We start from the raw sequence: 16,077 nt of genomic DNA on the forward strand, positions 1-16,077 counted from the left end.
TGGTAAAACAGAAGCCCAGTGAAAGCTGCTACATGGATAAGGTTCTGCCCTCTTCCCCCTCCCCCAGGTCATTGTTACTTGGGTCTCACTTGGTTACAAAGCTACAGAAATGAGAGAACACAGAGAACTTCATCCCGTTATTTAGGTACCATTGCAAAACAACGTCCCATTAATTTGGAACTGCTTCTGCTCCCAATATAAATAATCCCACTGAGTTTCAATATCTGAAACCAATTCCAGAATAACAACCGGATTTGAATAAACACCATTGACATATGGAGCGACAATGCGTTCATTAAGTGCACTCAGTATGGCCGGATAACTTCACAAAGCTTTGCATCCTGGATGATTAAACACACAGAACAGCTTCAGAAGAAAATAGGCACATTTACATAATGCAGATCATTGAGAATAAACTGCACTATTGATGAGAGGTTACAAAAATGGAAACATTACAGATGTGCTATCACGACGAACTGATTAAATATCAAAATTAGCCTCAATAGAATTCCTGTTTCAGATAGGGTTCTCTTGGATTCAGATTTGGTGACTCCCAACTGGGTCATGGATACAGGTATAAAATCAACCCCCAGTCTCTCGCAACACCACCACCACCAAGGTAAAAAAAAAAGCTGCATGAACAAAGAAATTATTCTGAACATTCTTGACTTTATTTCGAACATGTATAACTTTGATGCAGTGAACTTTAAGCTCTGTACCCTGGTAATTGGACTTCCAAGAGTTCATCCTACAAGACCAAAAAAAAAAACACTTAGAAACAAAAGCACAAATTTTTTTTCCATTATTGATATTGAGTGCAGGTAGCCAGTGCAATTGGCCCTCAATGTTTGTTCATCCATTTGGTGCTGAGAATCAATTCATGCTTACTTATCCTCCAGTTCACAGCGCAAAAAACCCTACCAATACATGATTTTGAAATCACAACAAAACAGTCCACAAGAGATGCCAAAATAACACATGAGAAGCTACATAAATATAAGAATTTTACAGGGTTTAGCAACTTGAAGAGGGTAGCTTGGGCATACAGCATGCCACTTGCTATTCTTGGATCTGTCCAGGTGAGAATGACAGTGAAATATGTAGGCAATGAGGTGATTTCAGAAAAACTAGACTCGCAACAAAGGTGCAGCAATATTATAAAATGAGCAGAATAGGAAAAAGAAACTTTAACACTAAAAGTTGAAACAGGAAGGCTACACTCGCAACGAAACTAATGCATGAAGAAGAGAAGACTAGCGTCATGACAATGGCCAGACATCAAAATGCAAGTTAGCTTGTTATGTATGTTTAGACAAACCACTTCAGCCTACCATGTTTTCTCAAAAAACATTGACTATCAGATCTTCCAAAGCTTAAATCTATATTGCATCAAACATGGTGAGTTGAGCCTGGTCTGTCTATCTTTCCACCTTAGTTTTTTTAAGCAAAACTTAGACAGAAATATTTCCATGATATGTTGGCATAAATACTAGAAGAACTACACGGATTGGTTCCAGCAGGAAGCTATCCGAAATTGACACGGAAGTTTTCAGATTCTGTCAATTTCAGCTCATTTCGCCCCAAGTTCGGCAGCTTCAGCCAAAACCACGAAATGCTGTTTCTTTCTTTTTTTTTAAAAAAAAGATGTTAAATGACTATATCATAGTTTAGGTGTTGAAGGGGAGGATCAAGGTCGCAATCAAGGAATTTTAGCAATGGAATGGGGATGAACCGAATTTATATCATGAACCGTGCCAGCAGCCGGTCTTGGTTTCTTGTTTGAATTTACATAAGGCAAAAGTGAGGAGGACGAAGCATCTTAAAATTTTTCTTCTATGTACTCTAGATATTCACCAGGATGGTAATTTTTGACCTAGACACACCAACATGCTCGAATCTGCTCAAGATAAATAGGTTGATTGAGGCCTTTTATAATCGAGGTGACTTTGGATAAGCCTAAGAAATCCCACTTTAAATTGGTTTCCATTGGATTGACCTTGTATATGATGGGTCTCACATGGACTAGACAAGCCTAAAAACCCAACCCTACGCTCTTAAAAAAGTGGTAACAATTCAGTGGGTCAAGGACCAACGGAAGTTTGGTTTGGGTGATTAGAAAGGCTGTGTAGTTAGTGATTAAGAGGGAGAATAGAAGATACCAAAAAGGAAAATGGAGCGGACAATATATCCATGATTTATCGGACTTCCTTTTTCACTTCAACTTTCTCTCTCACACTTTATTTGGACACCTAACCCCATATTCCCTCTTTTAGCCCTATTTTACTTTTTATTTCTAGAGAATAGCAAGTGAAGCCTTAATTGGGTTTGCAGCTAAAATATAGGTCCATATAAACTAAATGGGCTAGAGATCCTAGTAACAAGATTCGCCTAATTATTGAGAAAATGGCGAGTCATTCACATTCAGCATCTCTGATAAATTATTACACAAACAATTCAACAATTCATGAACATAGAGCAAATACATTGTTAAATTCATTAAATTCATGTTTTATCCGTATATCATCAAATAAGTTGTGCATTCTAGAGCAAAACATGGTCTGCGGCCATGCTTATGTTTCATACTTCAAAGTATTGAGGCGAGCAGCGAGCCATAGGCATAAGGGACCGAGAGTAAGGATGTGTTAACGTGTCAAGACTTGGGAATTGAGGATTTCGTTGATATCAAAAAAAAATTCCCAAAAAGGAAACAAAAAGTCAAACCTCTCCCATTCTCTCTTCTATTCTTCTTCTCATCCAACCTTCTACTATTTATTCTCCTCATCTCATCCTTCCAAGTCCCTCCTACTATTCTATCATTCTCTAATTTATACTTCTCCACCAATCTTCTTCTACTTGTTTAGTCTTCTCATCTTATCTCTCCCCCTCCCTCTCTCCTGAAGTTCTTCCTTTTTTTTTGAACTTACCGAACTTTTCCGAATTATGGATTTCTTAACCTTGCCAAATTATTTCCAGACACCAAACTTGTGACTATGTTGCATGCAGCTTTATTCATTTCAACCAGATTACAAATGGCATAGATATGGGTCGAGAGTCATTTAAGCCTATTTGAACTTGACTCAATCCATGGTCACCAATAGTATCCATGATAGAATCCCCTCACCACCTACCCCTGCCCCCTTCTCTCCCTTTTTAACATGTCTCCCTCTATTTACAGGCACTCCAATCTTTAATACATACAACTCTTTGAACAAGGGCATAAAGAAGGGCAGCATGCGAAAAGGTTTTTATATATTTCAGTTAAGCTGCTTGCGCTATTATTTTTCATTTTTCATTTCTAGCTAAATCAAATATTAGGGGCACTTTTAGTTTTATAATGAGGGTTAAATCACTAGATTCATACAACAACATACAAGATTATGTCACATAATCACATCTAGTGCCCCAATTTAAATATCATGAAACCAAACTGCAATTTGAACAATATTTCAAAGGCTTTTACTTTATACATGTTCCCAAAATAAAAGATTCATATTAGGTTAACTTTTAAGCAGTAAAAAGTCCAAGATGAATTATTTTAGTCATAGCTGATTAAATCATAATTTACACCACGGGCCCTATATTACATCTTATTATGAGGGATTTGGGGTCTTTATGACGGGTCCAATTTGCTCTAAAATGAAGGTGGGTGAACAAATTTCAATCCTATTTCCTATGGAATTTAATAAGCCAAAGTTATCGACCGCACTCAACATGACCCTCCCATACATTTCTTCTGCCTTTCCCTTCAACTTCTCAATACTAGTTCCTCTATAGCATCCAATGTCTTTTTCCTTAGTCAAACCAGTCCTGAACCTGAGAATAAAATCTTCTTATAATCACTAAATGTTGCACAGAAATAAATACAGATAAAATCTGAAACTTAAAATTTATATCAAGAATCAAATGAGCTCTTTCACAATAAATCAAAACTTGCCTTATCCCTATAAATCCTCAGCTTATTTCCTAGCACCAAATCTTAGCCGTAATATTCAGTTACACTCTAGATATAGACAGGAGCAGGCAACTAGAACTTACATAAATTTTGTAGATCCTTAATTGTATACTAGCATCCTATCTTATTACCTGATATAATCAAACAAATAGAGAGACGATTAAATAGATGACAATGAACAAAAATGATATCAAGAAGAATATAAAGTTGATTTTTCTTTCCAGAATTGATAATTACAGATCTGGATGGAGCATAAGGCAAAAAAAGAAAAAAAAGAAAATTGGCCATAAGAAAAGAAGAGGAAAAAGGAGAAAAGAATAGGTGAAGATCAGGATTAAACAGCCACGATAAGAGTCTTGTCAAATTTTACACGACATTGGTTACAGAAATGTGTAGAGAACAAATAGACAAAAGAAATTAATTAAAAATAAAAAGAAGAGGAGGATAGTTCTGCTTGCACATACAATATAATTTCAGAAATTAATGCAGAATTTATTTAAGAAAAAGAATGATGATTAAGGAAGAGAAGGAGAAGAAAAAGAAAAGGAGCTAGATGGAATAAACATGTCACGTGCAGACAAAAACATTTGATTTATTAAATCCATCAAAATACACTGGTCCACCCCCATTTTGTTTCATTTGTAACAACTTAAACGCCATTTTGGAAACCCATAAAATCTCCTAACAAATGACTTGACCCAAGAACAGCCAATCATTCTAAACTCTAAACCAAAAGCAAGTCTAAAATTACAAGAAAATAAATAGAATAACGCCCATAATCTGCAACATACCTATTTGATCTCAATTCAAAGATGTGTGTTCAGATTTTACACCTTAGCGTGCTATTGCATCCAACCAGCTGGTCTCCACACCTTCTCATCTGCCTATAGACTTGCCAATCACCAGCTTACCAGCCACAACATTACTTCCCAAACTCTAGCCTTTCATGAATTCAGCACTATACCCATCCAGCAGATGCTGCACATCTACCCCATCTTTAATAATGTTTACATTAGTATTATTACATTTCAGCTATTCTAATCTCTCCCTAATCAATTAATCTACTGCATGTTGCGTAGCTGATCCATATTCCCTGTCCTAACTCTCGGTGCATTATCCCACTGTCAAAGCTTAGATGCAAGTGTAGGTGTTCATGAGGGTGGAGGGCAGTCAGCCACATTTCTAGCAACAAAAATGTAATACCACGGACTATCTAATGATACTGTTTCAGAGTGTGGTCTTAGAAATAGAAGCAAGAAACATAGTATGAAGCGGAATTGAGGTGGCCAAAAACACCAACCCGCTGTTTTCTTAAAGGCAATCTCAGAGACCCTCTCGCCTTCCCAAAAAAGAAAAATCTTTCTTCTTTCTGTCTGTTCTTATCCTATCTTCTTTTTTTTCTTTCAAAGATGGATCACAAGTAGCAGAAGTAGAAAAAGGCACAGACCTCAATTGAACACGAAATAATATTGCAAGAGAACTTAGGTCACTAAGGAGTATATCGATGTGGCCAGTTTGAAGTAATATAACTGCATGTCAGATGCATTCTGAACCAGCATGAACAAATAAATCTAAAAGACATTTAAACTAATCCGAGTAAATGTCATAAGTATGTTAAAAGCACCCGGGCAGAAGAAGAAACAAAAACGAAATTTTAAATGAGAATTCTAATTACTAAACGGGAATTAGACTTATAGGGAATAAAAGACGATGACAGCAATGATGAACCTTGAAAAAAGGAACAAAAACTGCCAGCAATCACTGTTGCTAATAGGATAGTGTACAAAAGAAAGGGGACTGACTAATAAATTATAAGATATAACCAGCATTTAGCCAGGTTCAAAATATTGTAATCAACCATACAGCAATGTTTACTACCAAATACCATTTAAATCCAAAAAGGCATCAACATTTGCTAACATGAAATATTATTGCAATTTGGAACCAACTTCTTACCTCGCCCTTTGACCATCAAATTGGGTAGGGGATCTACCAAAGAATCTTAATAATGTACATTAAACTAGCTGAATAGCATTTCCTTGAACAAGCGGTATAGTCTCACATAGCATCAAGAAATTTCATTTAAAGAACTAAAATTTTTTGCGTGCTTTTCATATCACCATAATACCAATCTCCAACAAAAAACAAATTGATACACAGAAACAGAAGAGACATAAAAGGAAAGAAAATAAAGCACCAGCATCTAGAAGCTGTACCTACAACTATGCTCAATCCAAATCATCTTGCCGGGTCTCCGACCCAGTGTTCCCACCGCCAGAAGAATTTGCAGCAGTTCCACCAGAGCTACCACCGTCGTTCCCACCACCACCCCCAGTATTGCTAGCCTCAGCTTGCGACCCAAAACCCCTCAGTGGCCAAGGCAGCGAGATCCTAAACCTCCTCTCAACCGTCCTCGGACTCAGAGTGTTTCCATCCCCCGATGCCCCAACCGCCGACCCACCGGCGCCACCAGGATCCCCAGCCCCTGCCGGCCTTGCCCCCTCAGCCGCAGCCCCTCTCTTGTTCTCATAGTCCGGATCGTCCGTCAGCAGCTCGTACCGGCACACGGGGCAAGAGTTGTGAAGCTCAAGCCACGGCAGGATGCAGTCCTTGTGATAGATGTGCTTGCACGGCATCTGCTTCGCCTCCACGCCGATCTCGAACGTATCCTTGCAAACCGCACACTGGGCCTCGTCGGAGGCGAGGAGTTCCTCGGTGATTTTGATGTCCAGCAGGGAGGAGATGGCGGACTTGGCCGCCGGCGGGGTCCCGTAGCGATTGGGGTCGTTCTCGGCAAGCTGCTGGATAAGCTGCTCGAGGCCGGGGCCGACGAAGTAGTCTCCAAGGCTGCCACCGAGGCCGGGGCCGCCCTCGAGGACGACCTGGATATTAGCGCCGCCGGAAAGGAGTTGCTGGATGTGGTTCTGGAGGAAGACCAACGGATTGAAGGGCTCCGGGCCGCCGCCTGGGCCGCTGCCGGGGGCAGCGGAAGGGAAGGAGTCGGGGCCGAAGAGGCCGACGAGGTCGCTGGGGTTGCGGAGGTCGAAGCTGGCGGAGGGGGAGGTGGGGGGGAAAAGGAAGGGGAAGGCGGAGGGGGAAAAGAAGAAGGGGTCGGAGGATTGGAAGGTGGAGAAGGGACGAGAGCTAGGGTTAGGGTTGGAGTCCGGGAAGTCGAGCTCCTCGACGAAGCCCCCATGGCAGATGGGACAAGCGATCTCGGCGCCGGGGGAGACGGTAAGGGTGACCGTCCGGTCGCACTGGTGGCAGAAGTACCGCTGCAGGGGGGCGGCGGCGCCCGGGGCTCCGGCGGAGGACATCGCGTTAGCGGCGGCGATGGAGAGCGGGATCGGGGGAGACGACCATGCGAGGTCTCCGCGGCTGGAAAATAGATGAGAAAATGAGAGAAGATGCGGTGGGTGCGTCGCGTTTTCTGAAACAGAAACACCCACTGTGTCAGACCCATGGGCGCAACGGCCCCGGACGCGGACGGCTGGACGCTTCTGGAAGCGGGGGAGGAGACCTTAGGAAAAATGATGGAAATGTCTTCGGCACGCACAGCATTTTTGGGTGCGGACCCATACAGCGCAATGCGGCAACGGTATGATTCTCGGCTGGATTTGCTTCTTTTTTCGGAGAGTATCGGTTTGGAGTATATGTTTGGGTGAACGAAACATTCCTAAAAATAGTTGCTTATCATTGCACGTTTTCCTCCATCCAGTATGCACGGAAAGGGGTAGAACGGATGGTTTAAAAATAGAGCAAATTATAATAAAAAAATTCTATGATTAGAACTAAATTATATTTACATTTGGTAGAATAAAAAATTTATGCTTGTCTCTATAAAATTTATTTTTATTGAATACTTTAACTAATAACTTAATGGAACATTATTTAAATCATTGACTTTTAATAAGACCTAAATATTACATCGGAAAAAATTTAAAAATAAAAAAATAAATTGACATTATTAGTAAAACAATTTATCTATTGTAAAAAGTTAAAATTATCTCTATAAGAAAATAAGACTCCTCTTTCACTCTTCTGACTTTGAGAAGTTTTTAAAGTTTTATATATACAAAAATCTTCTTCTCTTGGAGATTAAGTAGCTAGGATTTCTTTCGAGCTTCGCCACTCCACCACGAGCATCCATTCCCGACGAGTGACCAACGACAGGCTTTCTTCCTAACTGTCATTCGACTATGAACATCATTATCGACCAGCATCTATCATTCTTGATCAGTTTTTGTTCTCGTCTTAATCAATTTTTTTACAAATTATTGGCTATAAGTGTACCAAATATAAATTTCAAGAAGATTTTTGTAATTTATTTTAAAAAATAATGTAAATGTATTTAACTCCTAGACCTATTTATTCTACCTAATTTAAAAATAAATTATTTCACCGTATAGAGAAGTATAAGTTAATGTATTTACTCTAACTTATTTAGCTTTCAAACTCAGTCTGGAAGAGTAATAAAACAAGATTAAAGCAGTTATACACTATTGGCTTTCTATGACTTGAGATAGCTTATTTGATTCACAATATTAAGATTATTGTAATTGTTGACCTAAAAAAAAGAAAAGGAGTTGCGATTTATGCAGATTTTGATAAAAAATGGCAAGTATTCGTGACGCACAACAAGCTCTCCGTTACTCTCTTAAAAATTCTGTTTTCTATGAATTCATGATAGAAAATGCTTCCTAAAGCACCCATAATTTTCACGATAAAATGTTTATTAAGCCTACAATCATAGATTTGGCAATCCATGATCAACCAAACCCTTATACTAGTAACAAATCACACAAGTTGCACCAATCCCCACAAAAAAACTGTATGTGCACATATAACAAGAGCTTTTGAATAAGTGTTGGTTATATTTAGGAGACTCATCTTGCTTTTCATAGCAAAAGTAATATATATATAGATCCTGCACAACAAAAGAAGTGCATACATGCATGGATGTTGCATGTGTTTATAAACATAGTGTATTTCAAGAGAATTAGAAGTGGAGATTATTCCATAAATCATAATAATTTGTGATCGTACATGTTAGACTAGCAAATATACATCGAATAAGTGTTTATTTATACTGGTACATGATGATATCCCGTTTTAAGCTAACAATTGACTCCTGATTTATATAGAGCTATATAGAATATGGGTTTTTCCACCTATATTTGCATTTTGTTTGGCATGTTTCAAGATATGTTTAAGGTGGATGGTGAGACTCTTGCACCAAAATATCGATGGACAATTAAAGTCTTGTTTGTGAGTCGGTCAAGACTCAAGACAACATATTACCAGTATGCATAAAGCCAAAGTCACTATATTGCACAACTTGTATTATAAAGTGAACCATATACTTTACATTAGCTTTTGGAAAAAAGGTGATAATGATTCAAAATCAATGATCAACTATTCAAACTAAAGATTCAAACCATTAAACAAGTTTTTCTCTTTAAAAAAAAACTCTAAAAACCAAAAGTCATATATTTTAGTAAAGTAGGTATTACAATACTATGTTTCATGACGATCCAATTATCAAAACTTTGTGAATTTAAATCTATTCATATTTTAAAATATGTAGAACATGTTTCGAAAGTGGATTTTAAATTTATATGCACTATCACATATCTTACCATACCAGTATAAATGATACTATTGTACTTAGTCTCATCTGAGATCTCGAGGCTTTTGCTTATCTACGAGACCTCTGTCCCACATATCTAGCTAACTTGCATGGTTCATTGGTTCTATCGAAAACTACCATTTATTGAAGCAAAGCTTAGTGCAACACCAAGTCAGAAATGTCTTTTCTTTCATTTTATTTATTGATGTGAAAATGAAACTCAGCACTTATTTTTTCATTAATGCAAAAGCCTGATTGTGATCATGCTATTCTTGCCCTTGTCAGTAGTATCATAAAAGGGTTAGTTTCAATCTTCCCAATGTATATAGATTGAGCGGTTCATGAATGAGCAAAGACATGCAAATTAATGTCCTAGGTGATAGAATAAAAAGGAAAACCAAAAATATCATAAAACTATTTTTATTAGATAAAACAAGGAGATATAAACATGGAGATCTTGGTCCATGAAGCAGGACAGGTGGCTCGTAAAAGGTTGATGGAATATTAAGGACTCCATGAACATTAACGAGTCATATAATTTTTATTTTTCATGATTAAAATAAAATAAATAAATTATCAAATGGAGCATCGATGCCGTAATATCTGGTCACTTTTGTGATTTTTCGACAATTAAGATTACAATCAACACATCAATCTACATTAGCATTGGGTGTTAACATCAAACAATCACTAATATAATAAAAAAATATATAATTTTATTTTCAACCAAAATTCATCGTTCTGGTAGCGGATTCATGTAAGTACCATATTGGTACAGTAACGATGCGATATGGTATAAAATTTTTTTGGCATACCGAGTGTCAGTATGTCATCTGTATCAGATACCAATACCGAACTGGTATCGTATGCTATGCCCCATGTCATTTGATTCGAATCGGTATGACATATCATATTGTTAACCATGTACTCTTACTATTGACAAATACTTGATAAACAATTTTATAATATTCTATTGCAACCTCCATTTTTTTTTTTTTTTTTTTTTTTGCTAAAAAAAAGGAGGTAGGGGGGAGGGGACAAGCCCCACCCGCGTAGCAACCCCGAACCCGGGCCCCGCCCCCGCCAGGACTATGTTCGATGCGGGTAGAATGGCTGTTTGGTATAGGCCCAGCTCACCAGACCCCAGCCATGTATTACTCATACCCTCCCCACCCGTGGACCCGGCTCGGATACCCCAACGGGCTCCGGCTCGAGCACCACGTGTGAGTACGTCACACCTGGCACCACCAAAGCAGTCAGCCGACCAGTAGCGTTTCTAGACCCCGCGTCCAGGCTAGGGGCATCCGCTCCCCACAATTAATCGACGCGCGCGCGTTTCGAACCTGGAACCGCTTGGTTAGAAACAGAGCTCCGTTCCAACTGAGCTACCGCCTTGGCGGCCTTATTTCCTGGCGGCTTTATTGCAAGCTCCATTTCCTGGCTTTATTTTTCTACGTGTTCGTGTCTTATCCGCCTTTCGGTAGATCTTGTTCTCGGTCGCGCACCCGATCCGCACCCCCTGCGCTACGGCGTCTCCGGGATCCGGATCCCGGAAACGGGTGGACGCGGGATAACACGCAACCACTGCCATATAACTCCCTATTGCCCGAGAGCCCCACGAAAGCCGCCCGAGCGAGCTCCGTCACCGTCCATGGCGACAAGCTTCTTGAATCCCACCCCCTCATCCCTTCGCCTCTCCTCCGTCTCCTCCTCATCCTCCGCCGCCGCACGAGCTCTTTCTCCCCCTTCCTCACATCGCTTTCACCTCGGCCGCTCTCCGCCGTCGCGGACTCTCCAGAGGGCTTGGTTTGCCGGCCACCTCCGCAGCCCGCCGCTGCCGGCTGGGAGGCTCGCGATGCGCTGCGGCGCCGTGAAGATGATCGGTCAGAGCGAATTCGCAGCGGAGGTGCTGGGGTCGGACGTCCCCGTCCTGGTGGATTTCGTCGCTGACTGGTGCGGGCCCTGCCGCTTGATCGGCCCCGTCGTCGAGTGGGCGTCCGAGGTCTCATCCAATCTATACATTCGGCAGATTTCGTTCTTGTTTTCTTCTTCATCCGTTCTTCACGACTGACCAATTTCTCTACGTTTTTCTACCTGAAAATGACTTTTTTTGGGACACAAAAAAAAAAAAAAAACAGTGTAGGTCGAGTTCAAACAAGTAATATGAATCAGCTTTACTAGGAAAGCCATAGAGAGTAAATAATTAAAATATCGAGTTCTTTTTATGGGAACCTAAGATTGTGTAGTTGCTTGAAATCTTTGGGGGTGAATGGAGGAAAAGTTTTCTTTTAATGTCAAACTCCCATTTTACCTAATTCAGAGGCAGTGCTAACTGTGATATTTTGTTGCATGGCACGCGCAAGGATATAATGCAATAATAACTCGCTGCAATGCAATGTAATAACCACCAGCCTTCGATCAGCTTGTCTCATAGCTTGACATATGTTCTCATCTTGTCTTGGATCCGACATTAGCAGTGTTGACGAAATTTTCTCCCTCCATTGCTGCTATTCATGCATTCGTGTGTGCAGCGGTGGTTACATGAGGGAAAGGTGAATGCGTGCTTGCTCACTACATAAAATAGATTTTCCTAAGTTTAGCTCGATGGTTTGAAGTTATTTAGGAGGCTATGACAAGGTTGTTGTGATCAGTGCTTTAGTCATTCATATTAGTTAACTTTCTCACCCTTTCTATCCCTTAATCAAACAATGGTTTGGATGCCTATAAAAAATATTTCTTTTTATGACTACTTATTTTAGGAAACTGTTACTTGCAGCTGATTGTGAAAACTTGCAGTTTGATTTGCACTCGTCTGGTGTAATATGAAAGCTGGTTCGTCAGCTGGTTAAATGGAAGAGATGGTTCGTCTTCCTAGACTCTTATGCTGCAACAATTTTTGCTCTTCCTCTACATGGAAGAATTCAGACATGGGGGGGGAATTAAGATTGCCCCTGTAAAACACTGGTAATTGACAAGATTCAGAGTACAGATAGATACTTAATTTAAAGGATCCCATGGATTGAATATTATCAACTCCCAAGGTTCAAATGCTTTTAAACCAATTTTTTTGTTATGCACAGTAGTGGGTCTAAGATTCATCAAAAATCAGGAACCAAGGAAGGACTATCTAGTAAGGGACTGCAAAAGCAAGGCATATTTAATTAAACACATAAATTGGTCAGTGTCTTTAGGTGTAGTAGCTATACCTAATTATTGTATCTATATATGATTTTGATAGCATATTCAACCATTACAAGTTCTCTTCTGTTTGAACCATTAATATAAGTGCCATATATCAACCAGACCCAGGATACAATACAACATGATATGAGTATCTTTATGAGTAGCAGGATATTGCAAAGCAACGCAGATTGTAAAGAAGGAATGCATTGATCGGTGTGTATATGGATAGTTGATAGTCATAATTATTGCCCAGATGATTCATGTTTATTAATTCTGATGGCATAAATGCAACTATTACTAGTTATGTTCAGTCTGAACACTTTGCTTTGCTTTGCATTATATATGAGCCATGCCCAAGACAGAACATGTATTGATTACCCTGACAAAGGGGAGATGGTTTTCTTGAGTTTAATTTGTTGATCAGTCTGAATTTTGATTTTAAAATAATTAGTAAGTAATAAAAAGGAAATTAGTATAATTTCAACAGCAGGTGGGAGAGTTGAAATAATTCTGAATTATGTTTATGCTACAACATTCATGGTTAAGTTATATATGGCTATACTGTTTCATGCCTTTTATTATGCTTATCAGAAGCAACACGCACAGTTTACTGAGCCATTTTCATGTAGTGGAGATCATAACTGATGAGATACATTGAAAACCATGACAATGTGCAATTATATGAACATGAAGTGAACGCATATAACAACAACAACTGCTCATAAGTTATGGCAAACAATCTTTTACAGCTATTGCTCAATTATTTTACTTTGATATCAATATTATGTAGATAAGATCCTGAAAATGTTGAGTCTGCTTTATTGACAACTTAATGAGATTAAGCTTCACAGTACTTTTATGATGAGTTATGACATCTTAGCATCTTCACATGTTAAAATTCTTAGAGTGGAAATCACTAAATTATTAATAATCTAGATTGTCAAGTAGATGTATCACTTCATATTTTTACATCAAAAAAAGTAATATTTAATATCTTGATAAGGTTTAATATGTGAGAAAAATGTGCTTTGAAGAGATTGCTCTAATAACCCAAAGAATGCTACATTTTCAAATAATATTTTCTTAGCAAATAAAGTCTCATTATAATTCTACCCAAACGCAATACATAATTTGAGATGTGAATTTAGGGTCAAAACCAATAAATCCTCTTCTTGTTATCATATTCAAGTGCTAACTACCTATAGCGTAGCTCTAACTGGTTCATGATTGGTCTAGGAAGAGAAGCTAGATTTGTACAATCCAAGGAGGGAAATTTTTTTAACCCCAATATCTGGCCATTTTTTGCATGTGGAGGTTTGTATGACCATTATTTCTGTAGTTCTTCAGTTGCAAACACGTAAAAGAAGGGCTCCATAGCAAACTTTTAATGATTACCTGTCCATTAATATTTTGGGCATCTGGAGTCTAAAACCATCAACAAGGTCACCCTTTTGATGTGTGACACCTAGTTGAAAGTTCATTCAGGTCCTCAGTCTCCATTTTGAGCATCGCCAGTTAAATTTATTTTCCTTATTCATAAAGTATCAAATTGGCAGTGGAGCGATCCTTCCACAGTAAAAAGGCAGTAGAGGGGTTTCTGATCAAAAAGTATATGCTAAATACTGATCAGGAATTTGTATCATCAGCAAGTTCTGCCATGTGCTTCTGTTACTAAATAACGAAGAGTCTCTAAAAACACTGCTTGTTGCTTCCTTTTACTTTTCTAATATGCTGTTCTCGTTAACTGACCACCCATTGTCACTTTATGTGATGACTGCCATCTCAATAACAGGATTATTTGTTTATTTTGAGATATTAATCATGGCTGTGTTCTTGAAGTCATCTGACTGGACATGGTATTTCAGGAATATGAGGGCAGATTAAAGGTTGTAAAGATTGATCATGATGCAAATCCCGAGTTGATTGAAGAGTACAAGGTTTATGGCCTGCCGACCTTGATATTCTTCAAGAATGGTCAAGAGGTTCCAGAGAGTAGAAGGGAGGGTGCAATTACGAAGGTTAAGCTGAAAGAATACCTGGACTCCTTATTAGGATCTACAACAGTGGTCTAATCTGTTTGTGGATTAGTGTTTTTTTTTCTTTGTAAAACTTAATGATTCGGACCATCTGTTAATTTGCCATAAGCCATGCCATACAGCCTCAAGTTCCGGATTAGTAGAAAAAAATTATTTCAGTTTAATTTAGAGGTTTGTCCTGTCCTGCATCGATTTTTTTTTGGTATTACTGCTGGGATGTGTATTTTTATCTCATTTAGTTTGTCAATGATATCAACTTTGCAAATAAGATTGGACAACATAAAACTCTAGAATTGCTGCATGTTCACTTTTTCTCTGGATTGTTTTGAAATATTTGAAGTACCCTGGCCTATTAAGCAGAAACCTTTCTGAATCTATAGTAGGAGCTTATCAATGTAGCTTTTACTCTGCGATTACTACCTCTTCCATGCATGAACTGGCTCGGCCACCCTTCTTCAGCTTGGAGAGTCATAGTGCTCGAACTGGCTCGACCCAATGACAACTCTGATGCTAGGTAATTTTGGGAATTATATTTCTCTTGTGTTGGTCTAGGCAATTTGGATGGCGACAACAAAAACATTGAAAGGTTAGTCAATAATAACAAAAACATTGAGGTATTATCTAGTTGTTGTAATTTGATTATTTGCAATTTTAATTGTGGCAAAAATAGAATTTGGTATAAGCGATCCAGCTACAATGATTGCAAAGGTTGGATTGTAATCTATCGAATTATTCTCTAAAAATCTGCAAGTGATAAGGATAACCCATATGAGTGTCGCTATATATTTTCTACTCCATTCATCAAGGAAATGCTAAACTTCGCGGTTGCTATTAGAGCTTAGATTAATTGGTACTAATGAATGAATGGACAAATGATATATGGGGCTGTTTTTTTTTTTTGACGTAGTTTTAAAAATTGGATGAAAATACTTAAATTGCACAAGCCCTTTATGAGTGGCACCGATTTCATCCTCCCTGCCATGCTCAAAAAGTAGGCATTGGACCTGCTTCACCGATTACCGGAAAGAAGAAGTGGTGTTTGAACTGTTTTTATACACATGTGTGATAAATCCAAAAAAATGCGGGGTACAAGGCCAAATAGGATCGTCTTTCACTTCCAACTCCGGCTCCACAACATTGAAGCGGAAAGGCCTCTTCAAAAAAAAAAAGCGCCAAAATGTTTTGCACTTTGTACATGAACTAAGAGGCCATTATGATTCGCGCGGTGATGATGCGATAAGCCCCATGAGGCAGCAATCATGATCGTGCACGAATCA

The 16,077-nt window shown here is 38.8% G+C and overlaps 2 protein-coding genes across 3 annotated transcripts; one reads left to right on the forward strand and one right to left on the reverse strand.

Moving 5' to 3' along the window:
- Positions 1-253: 253 nt before the first annotated feature.
- LOC103722340 (E3 ubiquitin-protein ligase RING1) lies at positions 254-7,580 on the reverse strand. 2 transcript variants are annotated; one of them, XM_008812868.6, is made up of 2 exons: positions 6,169-7,580; positions 254-748 (listed from the first exon to the last, which is right to left on the reverse strand). In XM_008812868.6, exon 1 carries the CDS (start codon positions 7,267-7,269, stop codon positions 6,181-6,183), a length of 1,089 nt encoding a protein of 362 aa, XP_008811090.4. In that variant the 5' UTR covers positions 7,270-7,580; the 3' UTR covers positions 254-748; positions 6,169-6,180. The 2 variants fall into 2 exon arrangements, with proteins under 2 accessions (XP_008811090.4, XP_088562018.2); XM_088705892.2 differs by having other exon boundaries at positions 6,173-7,523.
- A 3,563-nt stretch (positions 7,581-11,143) lies between these two features.
- Positions 11,144-14,964, forward strand: LOC103722334 (thioredoxin X, chloroplastic). Its single transcript, XM_008812854.6, has 2 exons — positions 11,144-11,583; positions 14,630-14,964. Exons 1-2 carry the CDS (start codon positions 11,233-11,235, stop codon positions 14,834-14,836), a joined length of 558 nt encoding a protein of 185 aa, XP_008811076.3. The 5' UTR covers positions 11,144-11,232; the 3' UTR covers positions 14,837-14,964.
- The last annotated feature ends 1,113 nt before the right edge of the window (positions 14,965-16,077 follow it).

This window comes from Phoenix dactylifera, chromosome 10 (assembly GCF_051530095.1).
Source record: "Phoenix dactylifera cultivar Ajwa chromosome 10, Ajwa_hap1_PhDact_Kaust_v1.1, whole genome shotgun sequence".
NCBI classification, from domain to species: Eukaryota; Viridiplantae; Streptophyta; class Magnoliopsida; order Arecales; family Arecaceae; genus Phoenix; species Phoenix dactylifera.

Excerpts from the sequence above, each read along its gene's own strand:
- LOC103722334 (XM_008812854.6), top strand. The coding sequence starts at position 11,233 with ATGGCGACAAGCTTCTTGAATCCCACCCCCTCATCCCTTCGCCTCTCC. Across the intron at positions 11,584-14,629 it reads TCGTCGAGTGGGCGTCCGAG|GAATATGAGGGCAGATTAAA; the intron begins GTCTCATCCAAT and ends ATGGTATTTCAG.
- LOC103722340 (XM_008812868.6), bottom strand. The coding sequence starts at position 7,269 with ATGTCCTCCGCCGGAGCCCCGGGCGCCGCCGCCCCCCTGCAGCGGTAC.